The 22,767-nt window shown below is 37.2% G+C and overlaps 5 protein-coding genes across 5 annotated transcripts; 3 read left to right on the forward strand and 2 right to left on the reverse strand.

Annotated features, from left to right (window-relative positions):
• The first annotated feature begins 1,660 nt into the window (after positions 1–1,660).
• LOC145901880 (vacuolar protein sorting-associated protein 28 homolog) lies at positions 1,661–3,036 on the forward strand. The gene is made up of 4 exons (XM_082989687.1): positions 1,661–1,898; positions 1,961–2,168; positions 2,236–2,381; positions 2,446–3,036. Exons 1-4 carry the CDS (start codon positions 1,747–1,749, stop codon positions 2,558–2,560), a joined length of 621 nt encoding a protein of 206 aa, XP_082845813.1. The 5' UTR covers positions 1,661–1,746; the 3' UTR covers positions 2,561–3,036.
• LOC145901875 (mitochondrial genome maintenance exonuclease 1-like) lies at positions 3,016–4,422 on the reverse strand. Its single transcript, XM_082989683.1, has 7 exons — positions 4,227–4,422; positions 4,080–4,169; positions 3,895–4,021; positions 3,622–3,838; positions 3,424–3,556; positions 3,228–3,359; positions 3,016–3,155 (listed from the first exon to the last, which is right to left on the reverse strand). The coding sequence occupies exons 1-7, from the start codon at positions 4,272–4,274 to the stop codon at positions 3,081–3,083; spliced, it is 822 nt and encodes a 273-aa protein (XP_082845809.1). The 5' UTR covers positions 4,275–4,422; the 3' UTR covers positions 3,016–3,080.
• A 43-nt stretch (positions 4,423–4,465) lies between these two features.
• Positions 4,466–11,072, reverse strand: LOC145901862 (protein phosphatase 1G-like). Its single transcript, XM_082989668.1, has 16 exons — positions 10,916–11,072; positions 10,762–10,831; positions 10,496–10,641; positions 10,306–10,393; positions 10,159–10,232; positions 9,987–10,058; positions 9,832–9,910; positions 9,178–9,254; positions 9,046–9,085; positions 8,857–8,973; positions 8,351–8,561; positions 7,844–7,967; positions 7,069–7,168; positions 6,874–7,003; positions 6,459–6,588; positions 4,466–6,357 (listed from the first exon to the last, which is right to left on the reverse strand). The coding sequence occupies exons 1-16, from the start codon at positions 11,027–11,029 to the stop codon at positions 5,992–5,994; spliced, it is 1,938 nt and encodes a 645-aa protein (XP_082845794.1). The 5' UTR covers positions 11,030–11,072; the 3' UTR covers positions 4,466–5,991.
• A 1,183-nt stretch (positions 11,073–12,255) lies between these two features.
• Positions 12,256–13,950, forward strand: LOC145901873 (uncharacterized). Its single transcript, XM_082989681.1, has 4 exons — positions 12,256–12,933; positions 13,110–13,321; positions 13,416–13,615; positions 13,682–13,950. The coding sequence occupies exons 1-4, from the start codon at positions 12,517–12,519 to the stop codon at positions 13,921–13,923; spliced, it is 1,071 nt and encodes a 356-aa protein (XP_082845807.1). The 5' UTR covers positions 12,256–12,516; the 3' UTR covers positions 13,924–13,950.
• A 314-nt stretch (positions 13,951–14,264) lies between these two features.
• Positions 14,265–17,542, forward strand: LOC145901871 (protein DEK-like). The gene is made up of 12 exons (XM_082989679.1): positions 14,265–14,433; positions 14,595–14,781; positions 15,128–15,254; positions 15,318–15,426; positions 15,772–15,866; positions 15,935–16,058; positions 16,129–16,212; positions 16,276–16,338; positions 16,401–16,509; positions 16,569–16,648; positions 16,757–16,909; positions 17,056–17,542. The coding sequence occupies exons 1-12, from the start codon at positions 14,386–14,388 to the stop codon at positions 17,065–17,067; spliced, it is 1,191 nt and encodes a 396-aa protein (XP_082845805.1). The 5' UTR covers positions 14,265–14,385; the 3' UTR covers positions 17,068–17,542.
• Positions 17,543–22,767: the final 5,225 nt, after the last annotated feature.

Raw genomic sequence — 22,767 nt, forward strand, 5'->3', positions numbered from 1 at the left:
ACTTACCTCACAATTTTTGCGCATTGACATATAGTTACCCCTAAATCATAAGATCCATACGTAGCTTTTTGTTTTACTAACCGGTTAAGTAGGATAGCCATTAGGATACTTTGTTGAAATCCAATCATCTGATTGCATGGTCCATTGTAAAGATTGGGGATCAATAGCTTCCGTGGATTCAGCTTGTAACGAGGCGTCACAGAATGTTTCCAGTCAGTTGTGCCCTCAAAACAGTTGTCAGACGTGTTTGGAAATTCTTGTATCTCTTCGAAATGTTCCGGGACTTGCACGGACGGGATGTTAGTTGCATTTTCGTTGAACTGTTTGTTATTTGAAGAGTATCTGACATAAATCTTTGGGTAAGACTTTTTGGATGGTAAAAACCTTGCTACCCTCCAGTATACCAGCGTGAGAAAAACACTCAAAGCAAAATTCACATACTTCTTTTTCATTCCTAATTTAATAATAAAGCTCAAGGCACGCAAAATAAATAAGGTATCGTGAATACATTTCATTAATTCGTACACTAGTGCAGAAAAAAAATCAGGAAGCCTATTTCTCATTAAATCCTTGCACTACAACCAACTCAAATAAACTTTTTCTAGCTTTGACCGAAACGGTTTTGTCTGCAATTCAGGCCTTGCCGGTCAAATTCAATACTTTTAGTTTTCCATCGTGGTGTAACGAAGATGGCTATCAACGAGTAAAGACATCTTGGTCTCAATATCTGTGCAAACAGGCAGACAAGCTCCCCCACAGTAAGCAACATTATAGCATATACGATGCAACTATTGCTTGACTCGTTTTGGGAACTGGCGACCTTTTCAAAGACAATCGGTGCGAAATGTTGATCAATTATTAGTTGGGGTTCCTTAGTCCTATATTTTCTATTGGTTACAATTCGTGTTGGGTGACAAGCCACGTTTAAACACGTAGTGGTAAACCAGCACTGTAGCTATATACGATGCGCAAATAATGTACACACTTGTTTGGCCTCAATTTTAATTGTGTATTAGAACATTGTTCGTTTAAAAAACTCTTTCCACCCAATCAGAGCCTGACTTTATCTAGCCTTTCGTAATTTGACTGAATGACCAACCTCAAATGGCGTAGAGTCATCAAGGAGATGCCCAATCCCCAAATAACCTAACATGTGCGAAGTTCATGTCTGTAACACTGGCGAAGCATTTGAATAGTCTCGGTTAACAATAGCCCGAGGCAAACGGGTTTCGTTGATGTATGTAATTGCTATTCTCTGGTCACTGTATCACCACACTAATTATAAAGTGGGCTGCTATTAAATATGAACTCTACACAATTATGAATCCAACAAGAATTGGCTTTCGGACGTGATTTAGAAAAATATAAAGGATTAATCCTAACAACTTCCAAAGTAAAAATAAATTCGTTTGTGCAGCGCGAAACGTACTGATTAATATTAAGTGAGCGTGATACCATAGAAATTGTCTATTGTGATTATACAACGTTTTTGGCCCATACTATGAGTAGTGGTCAATTTATGTCTGCTTGCCTATATTGAGCAATTAAAATGATTTCCTTCCAATTCAGTAAATTCTAAATCCAATCAACAATAAAATGTCCGAGGTTGAAGTAACTATTTTAGTGATACGATTTCCATGGTTTGGTCACAGGTTTCGGATATCTATGTGTGCAGTTCTGCTGTCAATAAACAAAAACAGTAGGCTACAGTAAATTGCAAATAACTATTGTATTGTAGCAAAACTTATGTCGCGACCAGAACTGTATCAAGAAGTTAAACTCTACAGCTCAGCAAGGGAAAGAGAAAAATATGACAACTTAGCAGAACTGTATTCTATCATTAAAACACTGCAGGCACTGGAAAAGGCGTATGTAAAAGATGCGCTGACCGCCAAGGAGTAAGTAAGTGTGATGTTAGGATCAAAAATATACTAACCAAGATTTCCACTTATTTATCAAGTTATACTGGAGCTTGTTCAAAACTTTTGGAACAGTACAAGGTTGCGTTTCGTCAAGTTAAAACGGAGGTGTCAAGCCTCGATGAGTTTATAAAACTATACAAACTTGAAGATTGCCATGCTGCACTTGAAAGAATAAGAGAAGACAGGCCCATAACCATTCCAGACGATAAAGGAAACACAAGCAAATGCGTTGCTGACATAGTTTCTGTATGTATGGAGAGGCAACGCAAAGCCATGCTTAAATGTTTTTTACTGTATTATTGTTTTTTATCAGCTGTTTATCACGGTTATGGACAAGCTGAGGTTGGAAGTTAGAGCAATGGATGAATTACACCCAGAGCTGAAGGACCTCGCGGAGAGCATGAGTCGCATGAGCACTCTGCCATCAAACTTTGAAGGAAGGCAAAAAGTAAATACATGGTAGGTATTTAAATCTAGGGCATATTGTAGCTAATATGATTTAACATTCCCATTTGTTTTACAGGCTAGTAACATTCAAAGGCATGTCTGCTTCAGATGACCTAGATGATGCACAAGCAAGACAAATGTTATTTGACATGGACTTGGCATACAATGCCTTCAATCGATTTTTGACTTGATAATCAGTTCGTTGTTTCTTGATTTTGAGCACTTTTTGTTCCAGGTTAAGTGGATAAGATTGTGAACGTCTAGATTGAATTGGTATGGCCTGGTACATTGTTAACTTTACCTGCCTTTGAAACAAGGGTATATTAATGAAATGCTCTAGTAATTTGAACTCAGCAAACATATCAGGCACCTGTATTGGTAATTTATATTTTATTTCATTTAAATATATTATTGTGACACTAAAGGCAGTTTTGATATTATTTTTATCAGTGTATATAATCTGTAGTCACATGGTGTGAACAGCCGTACAGCATTGACATAAAAAAATGCAAGATGAGGTTGCGAAAAAGGCAGCAGCAATAAATGGTTGTACATCTAAATAAACACACATTTTGCTTCATTTCAGGAAATTTCGCAAAAAAATATTGAGCCTGATACCATTAGTATAAAAAGTCTCACTACACCCACAAAAACTTGGCTGTCAACATATACCTCTCACTGATTACAACTGCTGATGAATAAACTTTCCAACTACTTTAATCCATATATCTCTTTTGCCACCTCAGATAAATTTCCAGTGGGTATGGAGCAATCCTCAGGTGTGTTCTAGAACCAGGCCAAGATTATTCGATATAATGTCAAGTTTTTGAAAAAGAATAGTTTTCACAATATTCTCACCAAACAGTCGCTGTACTGGATGACCCTTTTGAGCCACTTATTCCAATAGTACTCCATAGCAAAAGTATTTAAGTCAAATGCTGCTGCAGGGCTTCCATCATGGTATATTTTAACTATTAGTCCATGTTTAATCTATAAGCAAATGGGAAATCACATTGTTAATTACTATTATCCTGACCCATACTTAAGTAAGAACCTGATCTGTAATGGGATTGTTGAAATTAAAGGCACCGGCATAAGCAGCCACTTGTAAAGGATCATCATAGCAGTCTTCCAAATTTCTCCTTGGTTTTTGTGAGGTTTTCCAATCGACGATGCACCATTGGCCTCTGTGACCGAAGCAAAAAGTCATATCGCAACATAAAAGTTATAAATGTAACTAAAAATTAATAACCTAAATTTAGCAATACAATCAACATAGCCACTGTAGCCCAAAACTGGATGGAACACTTTTTCTTCTATTTGTTTTACATCAGTGACATCTTTGAGTAAAGGAAGGACACTGGACCAAAGCAGTTCTGCTTCTTGAAGGACCTCCACATCACCAAGTGGTGTTCCATTCAAATGATCTTCAATAGATTTGTGGCAGTATTTTCCAGCTTGCAAGGTCTCTTTTTGTAAACATAAATTTGCATTGATCAAAGATTCACATCTACAAATTATGTACCCTGTCTCATTTGTTCAAATCTTTCTTCTCCCAATTGTTTTATCATCTTTTGTTTCCAAGCAAGTAATTTTAAAACAACTTCAGCGGGTTTAGTGGCTGCCAAAATCCTAGTCACACCAGGCATCTCCTGCAAATTTATGGCCAGTTTGTTTTAGAACTAAGCAGTCTGACAATATTTTGATTACTTTGAGCAAAGTGTGCTTTTCTGTGAAATCCCATTCCTCTGACTTAAACAGTGGAAAAGTAGCATCTTGACTTGTACGTCTTGACTGAACCTTAAAACAAGGTTTTCTTCAGAAACATCAATGCAAATGCCACTGACAGTAACTTACACATGATTTAAAGTTGCTGGTGAGAGCTATTCGCACGGCTACCAACATGTTGTCTCTCACAAACTCCTCACTGAAAGTTAGTGGGAGTTGTTTCGATCTGCTTTAAACTTTTTTTTCCCCACCCTTGTCAAGGCAAATCATTTTGACAAGCCTTTAGGCCGCATCTCTGTATTTCTATGGAAAAGACTTTCCCGGTTGGGAATTGCCCTTCTCGAACTCCTGCGTAACAGAGTAAAATTGTGTGTAACAATGCAATGGGTCATGCATGGGCGCCAGTGTTTTGGTTGAATGAGCGCAGATGAACAGGCTGTTGCCAGGGCGATTTTCAGCGTGTTTGGGGCAGTTTTAGTTTGTTTTTCAGGGCTATTAGTCAGGCAGTAAATTGGTAGAGGGTGCTGTTGTACATGTAGCTGAAAAACTACCCAAATATTGAGGTTGATTTTGTGAAAAAATGAATCACAGAATGTATGTTCAATTTGTGATTTTCTGTTAGTGCGGACCCTTGGCAAGGAATTGTGGCCAAATTTATAATCAAAATAACTACTTAAACTGCTCCCCCGGGGGCATTTTGACCCTCTGTTGGCCATTATTTTGGTCAAAAAAGCAGAAAAAAGTGTAGGTTTGTTTTGTGAAAAAATGAATCACAGAAAGTTACCTCCATTTGCGATTAAGTGAAGCCACCAACCCTCCTCTACACAATTCATGAAGAATTAGATGTCTTGTAATTGTCTTGGGGCCCCACCGGGGCTGTTTGTACACCCCCTAGGACTGACAATTTAGCAGTTAGCCTTTGCAAAACCCCCCAATGTGCTGTCTTAATGCAGCTGCAATCAATTTTTTTTCTGTTCAGCAATAGAAGTCCCCCTTCATGAGTCATCAGACCCGGCAATTGTTTTTGGCAAACAAGAGAAACTGTAACCAGGTGCACAATAACAAATGACTTCTAAAACTCAATTTTTGGGATTTAATTGAGAGATGCGGCCTTAAAAAACCATTTATCTAATACCTAGTAAACACAAACCAAAACGTCTGTCAGGGCACAAAAGTAAAAACCCAACAATTAACACGTGTTCAAGAGAGAATTATGGATTAAAGCGGAGATACCAACAATTTTGGGTGGCAGCAAACGCTTTTTGCAGAAGTCTCTGCACTGAAAATTCAGCACAAAATGCTGTGGGACACATAAAGAAAATGGAGCAGTGCTGGACAATAAAAACAAAAAGGAAACCGATGAACAGCATTGTACAAGTGGAAACCCCAAAAAGATTGTTCTATGGCACATGAAAAGTGTTCAACAAGTTTATGAAATTACAATCTCCACGGTAATGCCCAGGTTAAAGCAAATGAGCACAGATGATAAATGTTACAAAGCAGAAAAGTGTGTGGCAATATAAGCAAAAACCTATGTATATTTTGTGAGTATTACATTTGTAATCAACGTGAAAGAAGAAAATGCCTAAATGGTTCAAGCACCACCAAGGGTTGTCAATTAGTTCACAGTACATTAGTGTTTTTCCAGCTTTTAGCATAAACTTTTTCAGTGAAACCAGAAAATACAGTTTTTCTGCAGGATGTTGTAAGTTTCATAATGCAATCAAACTGTTTATTGATTAGTTGTACTTATTTTCATTTAAGTGTATTACAAAACCTTTAAAAGAATGGTCACTTTGGAAGTTGGTGGAACAATAAAAACACAAAATGATACCCTTTGTCTAACTTGCAACTGCTTATGCAAAGCATTATACCCCCTCCTACGAATATTTATCTATTCAATTTTTATTCTTTTTGGTTGATTGTCTGAATTGCCGTTCATGCAAGTTGTTGAGTCATCAGTCCTGTTTCGTTTATTGGCTGCCATGTCACATTCCGTCACTACATCCTCCGAATGTTTGTGCAATTTTACCAAATCGATATCTGTGTTGAGTTCATTTGTGGAATGATTATTTACTCGTGCGGCGCCTTCAGACAATGTCTGTTGGTTTTCGCAAACATCTGACACATCTTCTGTTGTGTCAGTTGTCTTGGCAACCCTTTTCAGCCAATCCTGATCAAACTGTATAATGATACAGGTCATATTATCACAGCCGGTCCCATCCCCTTCTGTATTCGGTGCAAGGCACTTGGTGAATATCTAAAGTTAACAATGACGGTTAATACAAAAATAGTGATGGAAGACTAGTGATAAAACAGCGGGCTATAAAGCGGAGTAACAATAGAAATACAATTATAGACCTCTTCACAAATCTTGGACAGCTTCGTCTTCTTATCCTTTTCTGCATTTCCATTCTCAACTGATTGGTCTTCATTTGGTTTTAGCCTCTCCCGAACAAAGTCTACTACCTCCTGACTTGACATTACGTTCCTGCCAACAGAATATGTTACTGTCCTGAGTATGTAGAGTTCGTCAGTTATTTTACTGTGCATTCATTTGATGAGGATTTGCCTTTTAGCAGTGCCATAAAGGTCAGCTTCAGCTGACGAAATCTTTTTATCAAAGTTGCATTGTTAATAAATCTAATCACACAGGCAAACAATAAAAGTGTCACATTGGAAGTGATTTTCTTTTAAATAAAAATCAAACAGGGCTTTAGAGTATTCCAAACAACGGCAGCTTAACAGTTTTTTGCACAAGTGTCAGTAAACTTACCATATACCATCACAGGCAAGCACCATGAATTCATCACCAGGCATTAAAGTCACACTTCTAATATCAGGAAGAGCGCTGATCATTTGCTCTTCAAGAGACAAATTTTTGTTTGTCTTGTAGCAATGGTCTCCTGCAAGTGGTGGTAGGATTTAGGTTTTTTCATAAGAAACAAACCAAAAAAAACAAGACACTTACCTATCGCACGACTCAAGTTCAGACCTCCATTAACTCTTCCCTGTGGATTGACATGTCCGCCTGCTGCCCGGATTCGTGTCAGCTCACGCTCATCCTCAGGCTAAATAACAACACAAACATATGTTGATTTTTTCCTTCTGTAATCAACCTTTCTCCAACGCCACTAGTTGTGGGTGATACAAGTGGAAATGTCAATTACAACATAAAAAGACTGCATGTCCAAATGCAGTATATCTACAGTATATAAACATATTTCTTCAATTTGTCGTGTCAGTCTCTGATCTATGACTGTGCACAAGCAAGCAATAAAGTATATAAACATGTATTCATAAAATATTCTCGATTTAGAATCGAGAAGTTAGTAACCTAACTTATTTGTTTCTGTTTTTCACCAGTGGCAGTTGCAGAAACTGATGATACCTTGTTGTATGATGATAGGTGAAATATATTTTCTAAATTCAACTAACAGAGCTATCTGTATGATTGTGAACTTATTAATACAAACAAGTCAAAAAAAGTACATGTAAAACAATTGGCAATGGTAATTTAGACATATTTTTTGTAAACAAATCAAACTAAAATACAACATTATAAAAAACAAAAAAAAACAGCTTTAGCTATAAGTATTTGTAAAACTAACAACGTCATTTAAATTTTGCTACTGCCAAGTTGTATATATATACATATATATATACAGTGTGTTGTTCAAAAGTCAGTCATAAAATCGTCCATGTCATGGACATTTACACCAAAATTTCTGATATAAATATCCAACCTTGTGGTCATCAGACATGTCAAAAGCCTTTCCATCTTTTCTACACAACACACAACGGGAATCACCAGCATTGGCAACATGCAGGCTGTTTTCTCTAAGCAATGCAACCACTGCTGTTGTTCCACTGTAAACATATTGGAAAATATCATGTATGTAACATTTTCACACCACATAACATCAAGTTCTACACACATATCAGAATTTTTCTGATTATGTAGAAATAATTAATATGGCATGGATATGTGCAATAAAAAAACATGGGTGTGGAGTTTGCTTCTGAAGGACAACGAATTACAAAAATCTATGTCTGACGCAGCTGCTTTAAAGATGGTTTGCAAGAAAAAAAATAAAGCATCAGCACAAAAGAATTCCATGCTTGTGCAGTTTTCATTATGAAATGGTAGTTAAAACATAACAACCATTTTGGAATACCATTTCATGATGAAAACTGCACGAACATGGAATTTATGTTTTTCTAAAAGATGGAGTCAACATTATCAAAATTACCTGTCTGAGCCCGGCTCATCAGTTCCTGATCCCAGAGCCTCCAGCTCAGAGAGGGTTGTGGCTCCATCTTTTTCATCATTATGTTCATCGTCTGGTTCCTCTTCCTCACCCTCTTCCATTTCATCCTCCTCCTCATCATCTTCCTCTTCTTCAGACTCTTCCTCACTGCTGCTTCCACCCATTGCTTCATCACTTTCGAATCCATCATAATCTGCAATCCAAACACACAATTAAAGAAACATGGCTTATATTATTCTGTGAGTGAAGTGTTTTTGTAATTCCATTCTGCATTTGTATGAAATTTTATTGTTCCTATTCCCACATAACAGCTTAAAACTGTACATGGCTTCATCAGTTTCCTAACTCTCATTACAGCACTATTGCATGGGGACTGTGACTATGATGGTTGGGAAGAATTCTGCTCTGGTACAGTACAATATATATTATGACTTTTGAGGGTTTAAGTTTCTCCAAGACTTATAACAAAAAGGTAATGAATTACTCACCGTCATCCTCAGACTCCGCATCATCATCAACTGCTTTGGTTGGTTTAACTTTCACGAACGTTTTCTTCAAAACTTTTTTAGTTTCCACAGTCGTTTTGCTGTCAGCGGTTGTTTCATCTTTAAAACGACAAACTACTCATTGCTTTTCAACTGACATCGCAGTAAAGTAAGAACTTGTTTAGTATATACCTGATTTTTCTTGTTTAGTCAACTTTGCATCCCCGCCAGCCTAAAAAAACAACTGCAGTGATCAACAAAGTTTAGTCAAAAATATATTTTGGACAATGTGGTTTATTTAAACAATGACAAATTTTGACAAACATTCTCAGCTGTCTTAGCAGTTGTTTTCTCATTCTTCTTAGTGTCAGTTTCTTCTTTTGTTGATGAATCAACAGTTTCTGAGGAAGATAAATAGGATACTGTGTTTAATTTTTGAAACTACTAATTATGTTGTATTGTTCAGGGTTCGAATTAGCGGTAAAAAACGTATCGCAAAAATGTTACAACCTAAATTGCAACACTTAAATTTTGCCTCGTACGTGACTGTGCATTACGCTTAAAACCTGCTGTTAACCCAATATTTGTTTCGTCATACATCGACATCGTTTCATTGACTTGCGCAATAGAGGCTTGACAAAATAAGAGGATTAAAAAAAAATAGTCGTTGACATTGTCAAGAAACTTTAACAACGTTGTTTGCATCAGCGCTTGTTGCGTGTGCACGAATGAATAGATGAAGAAGGATGCGGCGCCTTATGATCTGCTGCATGTTGCATTGCAATAATCTCATAAACATGTCGCAACAACCCCCCAAACGGTTCGCAATTTGCGAATTGCGAACTGCTAATTCGAACCCTGTTGTTGTTACAAATAAGCTCATGGAAAAATGTTTATAATCTAACCATTAATTTTAGTCGAGAGCACCTTCACTGACACATTTTACCTAAATATTGTTTTTCTACTATTTAAACTAACCCTTTTTTGATCCAGTGTCAATGGGCGTTGCTTCCTTTGAAGAGGGGGGTGAGGTTTGATCAGCTGTTTGTTTTGGTTTCTAAAATGATTGATTTTATGCTAACTTGGCTAAAAGTACAAAAGCTGTGTGTCACAACAACACATGTATCTCATACCTCTGTTTCTGAACCTCGACTGCTTTCCTCTCCTTTAATGCTTTTGATCATCTCCTTTGTTTCATTGGCAACCTATGTTAAAAGTATGATGTTGCAATGCAGTTTGACCAACTTTCCATTACAAATACAATGTCAGCCACACTAGCCATACATACAAAGACTTTTTTCTCACCCTCCCATATCTTGCGAGAAGGTCATCAATGTTCATAGTTGCTTCTTCATACAGAAGTTTTGTTTCATCTTCATCTGAACAAGTCCTTATTTAAGTTTTTTTTGCAAAGGTAAACTCACCTTAACAGATTTTTGGACACACATGTACCTTCTTTTTCTTCATCTTCCATCTTTTTATAGTCTTCTTCATTTGGTGCAGGATCACCAGGATCTTTTTGGCTTAACACTTTTAACTCCTACAAAACAAATAGGAGTTAACAAGCACATTTTTTCAAAGCATTTCCACATAAAATTATTCATATAAATGATATTATTTTCATGAAATGCAAAAAACTTACTCTTTTGGCAGCAGGTTCTTTAATTTTTCGGTCAATATCCATAAAAGTTTGTGAAAGTGCCTCCTCAAGTTTTCCACTTTTATAATCACTAGTTTTCTTCAGCATGTCAGCAAAATGCAGAGAACAGTAAATAGCGACTTCACCACCTGTAAACAACACATAAATAAAATGTCGATTGGATTGCCTTATTATCCCTGACTCTGCTTTTTATTAATCAGGTGATTAACCATTTATTTGTAGTAAGTTTAAATGCAAAGTAGCCTTACCCCCATGACCATCATATACAGCAAACAAGCTTGTCCCATCACCGATATCAGGAATACAATTGTGAGCATCCTTTAACACAAAAAAAACAACAACAACAATAAATATAAAAAGGGACAGGTGGCCAGCAAAGAGAGTGTAGAATGAGGTTTGTACCTCCATGCTTATTCTCCACCCTTGCATTCCAGATAAACCACAGCTGTATTGACCATTTTCTTCAAAATCCTGAGAAATTTTCTCCAGGGCCGGAGATGACAGATAAGCCCCCATAGTTAAAACTTATACTAAGTTTTCATTTATTAGAAAATTTGAAATATCTGCAACGTCGTAAAGTAGTCTGCTTAATACTAGATTATAATAATTCGTTTCCAAAAATGTTAACTTTCTTTGACGTATTAAAGCCAATTGCGAGCACGTAACAGGGCAAACACATTACCCAAACAAACTAAAAATAGTTGAACAAGATTATATTGCATAAACACCATAAATAATCGGATTGCATTTCAACAAAACAATGTTCCCAACCGCGCACACATGGCCAGCGCCGAGTAAAGAGAAATGCACAAACAAAATGGATGAGACGAAGAATATTAAGGGTTTTTTTGCAAGTTTTTATGGCAACAAATTGATTTTGTAGCGAACGAACATTCGTGTATTTACTTTAACATTGTTTTTCTTTATCCTTAACTGGCGCAAACGTTATGACGGAACCTGCCAAATATGTGCGCATGTACAATATTCCACCACGACGGGATATAGTCTTACAAGTCAATCGTGTTTTGGGCGGAGTCAACAAATCGAAATACCTGGAGCTTCAATTTACTACAAAGGCGAACCGTATAGAGTCGAGTTTGTCGTTCTGGTTGAGCAATGCTGTTCAACAGTGGAAAAGTGGATTTATTTATTTAACCCGAAGATAGTATTTTTATCAAAGGAGTCAAAAACGTTTTGAAAACTATATTTTTTTGGACAAATGACCGAATACAGTGTTTGGGTTCGACACGGGCCATGTACCTAGTTCTTTGACAAACGTAAAAGTCTGCAAAATAATCGAACGCAGTTTTTTCTTCTTGTGCTGGTTGTGACGTTATAAGGCGTGTACAATGGATCTAAATGGTGAACCAACAATAGCAGAGATTCGAGTACAACCAGATACGCCTGTTTACACAGGCCACTGCAGAGTTGGCAGGTTCCATAGTTGAAGCTCTTTCGCCACCAGAAAAAATAACATAATAAGTCTGAGTGATTCAATAATATCACCCCTCATAGTGGATGAGCGTTTGTTTGTATTGCCCAGACGTTCGTGTATCCAGCTTCCAGGCATTGGCAAACGCATAAGGTTTATCACAGCCAGACGAGACGATGTTTTGACATATGTGCCGAGTTTGTCTGTCATGCAAGCCCCACAATTTTGCAGGCTTGTCTGGTTTTTAAAGGAGGATTTGTGTAGAGAAGACGTATATGAAACTATCGCAACAATAAAACTATTGCGTTTCGTGTTTAAAAGTGTAGATGAAAGTATCGCATTTACACAACGCATGTAAAATAAATATAGAAACCTTGCGCGGTATTGAGCTAAGGTTGTGGACATAATAAAGAAGTTACGTGGAATTTTCTTTCAGAGTGCATTGCAAATACGACTTTTATTAACACGCGAGGAAACTCATGCGAGCCGTGAGAAAGAACAACGTTCTCGACTTGATCCCAAGCAATAAGTTTATCCCGACTGTAATTGGCAACAACACGGTCAGGCGAGCATGACAAAGGCCCACCATTCACAACAGGAGTGTGCTGGATCGTTGAATCAACACCGCGGTTTAAAGCTGTTTGATGCGACCCGCAACAAGAAACGTGTTCATTTTCAGAGAAGTCGGATTCCGGTGCCAGCGCCGCGATCCCAGCTGTCAGAAGAAGCTGAGGCGCCCAACCAAACTGCACTGAATTATAAAATTGACCGTCAAGGAAGTAAAATTCCGGTCCACAAAAGTGCTCTCACCGGCCCAAGAGATTTTCTGGCAGAAGAAGAGATGCCGTTCAGTCGTACTCAAAATTCAAACGGATCGAAGTCGCTCAGATTGCGCGGTTTAGAACTTTCCACTTTGCCAAAGTCTGTTTTTAATCATACCGATGTCGAATCCTTGATACTTAGTCCAGAAAGGGAAGCATGTCTCGAGGTAAGCTCCGCCAGGAACAACTATGGCCTTTAGTAGTATTATTATTTGTTTCAGCCTATAACCGGACAATGAATTTTCAAATTTTTAAATTGTATTTTTTTTCTTTATTTGCCCTTTGTGGACAATTATATGGTTCAATAGTGTACAGTTGTTCTTATTTTACCGTTTTCAAATAGTTTAAGCTTTCGTCGCTTCCCAAAGAAATCGGCAATCTGCGCAACTTGAGAACTCTTGTTCTGGACACCAACGAACTTTCGTCAATTCCAAATGAAGTATGCGGTCTTGTCCACTTGGAGGCAATCGCACTCAGTAACAATTGCCTCACTGAGTTACCTGAACAGTTTTTTCGACTCGAAAAGCTTTCCAGTCTTCATTTGGCAAACAACAGGTGATGCATGACGTGAATGTTTATTTTATATTAGAAAATCCTGACACATAAGCTAATTTATTTGTATAAAATTACAGTTTGTTTTCTATGATAGGTTTACTGAAGTCCCACAGAGTGTTTGTAGTCTGAAAAGTCTCGGATTTCTTGACATGAGCGACAATGCAGTGCTACAAGTACCACCTGAAATTGGTAACCTTGCTGGGCATTTGCACTCCTTTCTTTTGTTTATGAACGACATTAATCAACTCCCCAAAGAGATATCGCTTCTAACGTCCCTTAGATGCTTGTGGTTGGGTAAGTTTTTTTGAAAACAATGCAAGTAGCAGGATGTCCGCAAACTAATATCTAAAGTTATTGCAGGAGAAAACAAACTAACTGAGCTACCCAGTGACTTTGGGGAGCTATTTCGTCTGGATTGGGGTTCAAACCCATGTTCTTCAAATATTGAGGGTAACCCATTAGTTAACCCTCCTTTAATCGTTTGTCGACTTGGCCCTAGTGCAATCAGGGAATACTTTCACAAGCAACGGGAAAGTGAAAAAATTAAACCTCTTCGACCAGCACTCTCCAGAAAGAAGCAGACTCTTATGTCTGGGTGGTGATAGCAATTTTTTCCCTAAAAAACATTTACTACATTGCTGCCAAGAAATTAGCATCTTGTACGCCTTTGTTGTGAGTGACCACTGTGCTTACATGCCGTTGTGCTAAAAAAATTTTATTCGTGAATGAGAAGTATTTTTGTCCAAAAGAAATTGTTTTTTCATATTTGTTAGCATTTTGAGGAAATAGCACTATATTTTTAAACATGATTTCATTTCGTAATCAAACTATATTTTTTCTTTGCCATCGTTAATGAAGGCGGGAAAACGTTAAATGAACTTTCACACTTATTCACTGTAAAAAAGCAATACTTTTGATTCTGCAATGCACTAATCGTTGTGTAGATTACCGAAAATAAACGCGCGGCTTGCTTGTTTTCGTGGGCCAGTACAGTAGTAGTTTGTTTGATCGTTTTTAGCAATTGCGTTTCACCTAAACATACCAACAAAGATACAAATATCAGCATGTCAGAGACAGAGCATGAAACCAAGCAGGAAAAATCAAAAGAAAAGGTTGGTATTCTTAACTATTTAAAATGTTGTAACATTATAAGTTGTAACTTATATGTGCAAAATGTCAAAGATTGTTGGTAATATTATGTGGACCGCCGTGCCAAAAATAGCGAATAATGTACATTTGAGTGAAACTGGAATTAACTATATTTATCCCAAAGGCTCCAGTAGACGCTGAAACAGAAAGTGCTGAAGCTAATGGAAAAGAAACAGTGGAAAAAGAGGACTCACAAACAACGATTGAGAGCAAAGAAAGCGTAGAGAGTGTAAATGATGAGTCTAAAATCGAAAATAAGAATGATGACACTGAAGACAAGGAAACTGAGGAAGACGAAGACGAACTTCCTCGTAAGTGTTAACCTGATTGGAAAGTTTCTTATTTGCATTGGGAATTTTTTTCTGTGTTCGTTATTTGTGCGGATGATCGTAATGTTTTTGTATATGAATTCATTCATTAGTTTGCTTTCTATTTTGATGCAGATCAAATGTTCAGGCAAAAAAAAAATCCTTCACACAAATTACAAACTTTCCAATCTGGTATAAATACTTAGTGCTTTAAAATATTTTGGGGTAAAAAGGGATCTTTTAGACATACAAATGTGACTTCACAAAGTTATTGAAATATATATTTTCCTGATAAAAAAACTTTATGCATCACAACACAATAAATTACACTAATTTAAATACCTTTTAGCTGGCTTGCTTGAACAACCAATTGCAATTATGCAAGAAAAGAGAGAGAGAAAGAAGGTGGCAAGGTTTTCTTATGATGATGCTCCAGCACCATCCGCAGAAAAAAAGAAGCTTGAAATAAAGGAAGGGTATGTTGTTATGTCCTAATTGCAGCAAAACTGTGTAAATGATGTACGTCAAACATTTTGCAGAAAGGGTAAAAAACTTGGCGAACATCCCAGAGTTGAGTGGCAGCTAAGTAGGAACAAAGGAGAGGACTTAAAGATTATCCACAAACTTTTCTTTGGTGTATTTGGTGATGTAAGTGTCCACAACAAGAACAGTCATGTTTAATAATTAGGCTGAAGAGATATATTATATTTAGGGTTGCTATACCATACTTATTTTGTAAAAATGCTAATGTTTGTGTTTAGGTTTTTCAACCAAACAAGTGTTTTTAAATTGGCCAACATGTCTAAAAGACAAATTATCATAGGACTTCTCAAGAAAATGGCAACATTCCGACATAATTATTAATGGCCTCCAAAATCGGGCGAATTGAGATTGAAATAATTATATCAAAAGCAACATGCTTGTTTTTTTTGGTCTAGACTGGTGGTAACCTCCCAATATGTAAGTTGTAAATAATACCTGTTATATTTGCAGGCCCATCATTGCAAAAAGAACATTCGAAACTTTAGTGGGTTTACATTCGATAAAGATTCAAATGAATATGAAAAGAAAGAAGAATACCTGGGAAGGTAATGCATTGGATTGTCCGTGACCTTTCATATATATATACATTGCTCTTATTTGACGTCACCTTCAGGTTCACGCTGGATAATTTAAAATGGGCCATGACTGTTTGTGATGTTGAAAACAAAAAGGGTAAAAAAGATGATTTAATTGATAGCCTTCTTGACTGGTGTCTTGAACCTAAAGCCTCAGGAAAGGTGAGAGAAATTCATTATGCCTGTGTACAGGAAAATGATATCACGATGACTTAAACTAATAATTCAACAGCCAATACCAAAGAAGCGTGCAAAAGGGGAAAAGCAAAAATCCAAGGGTAAGCGAAAGCCAAGGAAGTCATCCGATACATCCAAGGTAGCAGGTTTCAAAATGAATTTTTAAGCTTTGCTCACCCATTTGCTTTCTATTTAAATACAGAACACTTCCAATGAAACGATTTCTTCTGATGATCTTAGCTCTGACTCAGATTCTGATAATGAGGTAAGTGGTTAGCATTAGCACTATTATTTGTCTATATTATGGATTTTATTTGTTGACGTAAGGTTTCCGGTCCGAAAGAAACCAAATCTCCAAGTGCTACAAAAAAGAAAACTCCTCAAAAGCGAAAATCGACTAATGCTTCACCAAAAAAGATTGCAAAAATCAAAATAGGTTGGAAAGCATAGGATAAAAAAACACAAGCCCAACTTTTTAAATATTGCTTTATCAAGGTCAGTCAAAGAAGGACAATACATCTTCTGATGAGTCAGATGACGATGCACCACTCAAGAAGAAGAAGTCTTCACCAACGGTATATGATCCTTCCACCTGGTGATCATAACTAATTGTTCCAATGCTTACCTGATCACCAGCGGCAGAGTTTTGTGTGAAAATGAAATCATTTGTTTTTCTTATTTAGAATGCGCAAATACGCAAGTCTGTGGAAAAAATTTTGAAAGGAGCCGATTTGGAGGAAATAACAATGAAGGCAGTTTGTTTAAAAGTTTATGAAATGTATCCGGACTTTGATCTTTCGGATCGCAAACCGTTCATAAAGGAAACTGTTAAAAAGGTGACGTCAAATTAAATTAGCCCTGAATAATTTCCAATGGTGGTACGTATTGTACACGAAGTTTTAGTAAGCAAGCCCAAGTTCTCTTCTATAACCAGAGCTCAAGTTAAACGCATGGAAAACTCACATGTTGTCATTTTTTGCAGATTATTTCATGAGTGAGGATTTCGTTCATCAGGACTGTGTTTGTGTAACACCCAATCATGAGGAGAAGACAAAAATGTGGAAAGCAAAGTGCTTTGGGACGAGTATCTGTCTTATTGACAAAAGTCCAATATCTTATAAGTTGCTGGCATTGCTTTTAAAAGAAAATAGTGTAGTTTATTTTTATTATTGAAACACATTTGGTGATATTTTCATTGACCCAGTATCGGTATTGTCCAACCCTGCTTAAGAAGATGTTTTTTATATGCTGTTTTGCTGCACCATGAGCTTGTGCTATTACCGTTGTTTTGAGCGCAGTATTTTATTAAATTTTCTTCAGACTAGATTTTTTGCATCACTGCCAAATTGTGGCACTAAAACCAATTAAGACAAATCATAAACTTTTTTTTCTGTGTTTACCCCCTGTTTGTTTTTATTCATGTACATGTTTTAGATGCGTTTGTGATTTCCTCAATACACGTGTTTTACTTAGAATATGGAAGTTCAAGTGGGCCCCACGACATTTAGGTAGTAGTCTTTGAATGCAATTGAACCATTAAACAACAAACGTAATCTTAAAGTCTGCCAGCACTCGTTTTGCTGAATGAAAGTATTTGTTAAGATTAAATTTCCTAGGCGTTTCTGCAAGCAGAATCAATCACGTGAAATAAGTAAATCTCATATAATTGCAATGACTCAAAAGGGAGTAGGACAACTAGACAAAAATGCGAAGATCTTTTGAGGCGGCGCTTCATTGTCTATTTCGGGTTATGTTCACGCCTATTCAAACGTACGGCACTTCATCCATTCCTGTGTTGTACGCCACATTTTATTTTTGTGTAGCATAGATTTAGTGAAAGTTACAATCAGAAACAACCACATCGAAGGGCATGTTTATAATGGTTAATGTTGGGTGAGTGTGCGGTAAAAACAAATGAACTTTCATTCACCCAAGCAAATTTCATTCACTGTGCTGGTGAACTACAGAAAACACAAGTATTGTGGACAAGCAGGAGTGACGCACAGAACTGTGTACAACAGTACATACGATGTGACATAAAAATTAATTTGAAATTACATCCCGGGGACAAGTCGTTTATCACCATTGGTGTCTTACATTAACAGAAAAATAATTGAATCTCGGCATAATATTACACAAGTGAAAATATATCACACATACACCGGGATAATGCGCTTCAAACACTCTGGTTCTCTGCAAGCAACCAATGAGCTACAAGAGATGCTTCCAAGTTAAAAAAAATTAACTTCAATTTAGTTCTACTGCGATGGTAAGTACATGTGATTTTGTAAGTAAATCTGCTCTAATCGTTATACTTTACTAACACAGTCAATGGCATTATGCAATCTTTTCTGGAAACACTGCATTATGTTTCATGGGGTAACTGTCATGTGGGAAAACATATGGAAGCAATAGACTTAGGTCATTGCACAACACTAGTGGCGAAAGACAGAATAAATATACAGGTCACTACATAGTGGAGGTTTGCACGGACACAAAATATCCACATATTTACATAAGTAACATGTAAAGAGCAAACAACAACGAGTACATCAATTGTTCAAGTATGTGACTCTTCTCCTCTGGAGTTCATCTCAGTCTGTTTCGTCTTCTGAGTTGTTGTATGGCGCATCTAAAGGAAAACATTTCTCTGTGAGTTGCAGCATGTTTACAAACGTGTAACATGGGAGTTTTAGGTCTATATGTTTAATACAATAGCAGTAATTTCTGAACTATACCATCTCAACCCAATAATTTACATTGGTGAGCTCGGCTCTCAGCCATTAATTTTGTGACTGTCATTGATCTTTTTTTTCTGTGTTAATTTTTCCGAGTTCTTATGAACTACTTTCACAGTTTGGGACTTGGCGCTTTTCTACAAGCAATTGCCTTAAAATACGGCATTTTGCAAGGGATTACTGTTGTTATCGTTTAGTTTGGGGGTTTCAAAGCTCTCATATGGTTAGCATGAGCCCAAGGTCCTTTGGGTAACTGTACAGCATTCTTTATTTTGTATTCGGCCAAGTTGATTTACGTTTAATTTTAAATTAATGCACTTTGTGTCTGAACTTCACTCTGTACTCCCTCTTTAAGTGCATTTTTGTGCAATGCGGAGCGCTCGGTATATTTTTCGAACCATTGTCGCCTATTTGGTTTTACTTTTTGGTATAGCGGATACATGAATAGGATTTTTGTGTACACTACTAAATGTAAGTGCCCGTGTGGTATGCTGGATCCGACAACAGGTAATTGGGTTATCTATAACGAACAAAGTAATGATACAACTTGACTGAAGCTTGATTGAAATACAGGTCACAGTATGGTGCAGTAAAACCACAAAAGTTATTTTTTTAAGGCGGCGAAAAGACATCGAATTTGGTTTTTCCTTGCTACTGTAGTAATGGTTTCATGCAGCAACCCCTTCGCAGAAATTTTCCCACATTTTAAGGCATAGTAACCCCCTGTCCACACGGGTTCCATATTTGTCTGATCGAACTCCTTCTTAACCTTTTGAATGCCAGCACCAGTGCTGCAGACTACCTGCTCAAACGAGCCTGGAAACTCTTACCTACAGGTAATTAGGACCCCTGGACGTGCTGAGTAACCTGCTGGGCTATTGTGGACCGTTCTAAATGGACAAAACTGTCATTAATCATACCGATTTTGTGTAGGTTTTGGCTGACTTTTTAACTTTGAGGCAATTCCTTTGTGGATCATTTCAAGGGCTGCTAATCACTATTAGTTATTTCTCAAATTAAATCAGCACACATCAAGCGGCATTTAAAAACTTGCTTTTGTTTCTGACGGAAGTTTTTTTACATCTGCATGCTGCTACAAAGACCCTACCACTGTTGTTCCCAACAACATCTGTTTGCAACCTTTTCTTTAGATCGAGTATTTTTCTGCTTTGGTTTTTCTAGTATTGAAGTTTGTCTATCAATGTTCACATTTTTTCCTGATACCTAGTTTCATCTCTGTAGACTATATTTAACCTTGTCACAAAATTAACTGTGTACTCTGATGTAGCCTAACGCAAAACTGTTCCTAAGCTAGGAATTAGCTTCATGATAACTCCCTTGCATTCGAATTTACCAACAGTTCGCTGCATGCAGTACATACTGTTTCGACCAAAGAGGTCTTACAGTGCAGCAGGAGACTGAATCTGGCCTGATTGGATAACTAGCCACCAGACAACAGATTTTTCCACGTTATGGGGCTTTGCAGTAAACATTAATCCATTGAGTGCCCAAACTAGGCACAAACCAATAAAGATCGACGTTTACTGTAAAGTATACCATACAGTGAAAAACTCCTTTGTCTGGCTAGTTCAACCAGCAGGGCCAACCTGTCACCAGATTCACCTATGAGACATTATATGTCGAAACAGTATACACTGTTTACAGCAAACTGATCATTATGGGTCATTTGCGTCCTTACTGTCAGTTCATTCTGCAAGTTTTTAGTTTTATTTAGCTTCGCAATAAATGTCTGTTTGACATAACATTGTAAATATTTGCCTCCGATCGAACAGGACTACCCAGGATAAAATTGGACTGCTTTGAATGGCACGAACTGTGCACAGTGGTAGTGTATAGTAACACTTACTAACCTTCACCCAAAAGATGTACTCACGTTTTCTGCCAGCACTTTTTGGGGTGGGTAAACAAAATTGGAAAGTATTTTTATATGAAGGAATAAACACCAATGTTAGGGTCTGTATTTTTTTGAGATGCTGCAAAGTTTGCTTTAAAATATTAAGCCCAAGCAAAAATTTGGTATTACATCGTTTCTGTAAAACTAGAATTATTTTACCCTTGGTTACAACTAAGTGGCCTGCTTCAAACAAGCTGCAGCTACAGGGCTCTTGTGCATGTGTCTGCCACACCTCATTATCTTATGCATGTTTTGGTTAAAACTAAGGAATCTTTTTGCGACTTTTTTGTGTAAACATTTGGTACATTATCTATTTATACTTGTTTTATGAACCAGGCCCCGGAATGCACACATTTTGCATTTTTTGCCATTACTTATGCTGATAGTGTTGCCACTGTTTTTATGCAAGCAATAAGAAACCCGAACACTTACAAGAGTCGAAGAAATTTCTTCAGCAGTGTTGGGTTGAATTCCTGAACTGTGCCGAGCTGCACAAAATATTTTTAATAAAGCAACATAAAAAACAATAATTTTTAATATATTCACCTGTGGTTGAATATACACCGAAGCCATGATTATTGATATACGAAAGGACCTATTGTATATTCGAAGCGTGTTTCGATATATTTGGCTCGCACGGTGTCGCAGTGAATTATTTTCAAAAAAGGGGTCACTTGTTTTTGCTTATTAAAATATTGATTTTAAACTTCATATTTAGCATACACCAAGGCGCAGTGATATTTTGAAAGTGCATTCTATATCTGAAAAATGAAATGGAAATCAAACTTTCAAAGTCGAAAGAAAAGTTCCAAAAACACTTTCCCAGAACAAATTCGGTTGAAACGTCGTTGCATGAAACATTAGACAATGAACAATTAAATCAAGCGCAACGAAACCAAGGTGCCCTGTTTAAATCAAGCCAAGTTGTTTTTATCAAGCGTACATTTCCCACGAGATCATTTGCCACCGTAAGCGCTCTTTTTTTTCTTCGTTGAGTTTGCCAACAAACCTACTCTGTTGGATTCGTGTTATGAGTAAAGGCGGCGCCATTGGCCTAGTCTGGACAAAAAACTTGGGGTGCACACAAAAGTAGCCTACATACATTCTTTCGCCCTTTGTCTGTCGGTTTATTATTGTTGCACAATTACTGTTTCGCGACGTAGAAAATGAAAGGGCAGTTTGTTACTGTAACGCCGGAACCACGCACTGTTGGAAAATCTAATGAATTTTCTGTTATTACGAAACTCTCCAGAGAAAGTGCGCGCTTTATCAGACACACCTTTACAGACTTACCTGAAAGTTGGCGTTTCACGAATACTCTGGATTTGCTTGGTGGGTATGTTGGGATGGCAAACACCAGACTTCAATTATTTCCACTTCAAATATCCCAGTAGAACAGAAAAAAAGATTCATGTTGTTGATTGATGTCATTTTTTTGCACTAATTTATCCACAAATAAATTCATTCAATGACTGTTAAATTAATACAACAAGTGTGGGTTACATTATAAGGTTGAACAGGAGCGAAACTACAATGAAGTTGCCCCAATCTGCCTGTAAATGCTGCCTGTCGTACATACAATTTATTCAATGCGCAGTGTCAGTCTCTGGTCTATGACTATGGTACTTGCTGGTGCACCAGCAAGTACTTATATAGTTAGTTATCGTATATGCGTATATACATGTCAAATACAAATCTTTTACACAGCCAAAGACTGAGATTAAACGTTCTCAACTTAAACTGGCTTTGCTCCTGTGAATTCATTTCTTCTCAACTGATGCTCCAGCGACCCCATTGAAAAATCTTTCATTTGAATCCGGCCGGCGAAAAAGGGGTCCATTCACGTATGCGATTTGTATAGCACGGGATAGTTGCATACGTTATTGCACGAATCACTCTGAATCGTACGGACGTCCTTTTTTGGATGTTGTGATTTCTCATTTTAACAACTTGGTTAGTGGTTGGGTGGTGACAGGTTGCATTAATTCAACGACCGGCCGTGCAAAGGTCGGTTCAGCTGGCACGTATAGCACGGAAAAGC

This window comes from Ascidia mentula, chromosome 5 (genome assembly GCF_947561715.1).
Source record: "Ascidia mentula chromosome 5, kaAscMent1.1, whole genome shotgun sequence".
In the NCBI taxonomy this organism is placed as follows: Eukaryota; Metazoa; Chordata; class Ascidiacea; order Phlebobranchia; family Ascidiidae; genus Ascidia; species Ascidia mentula.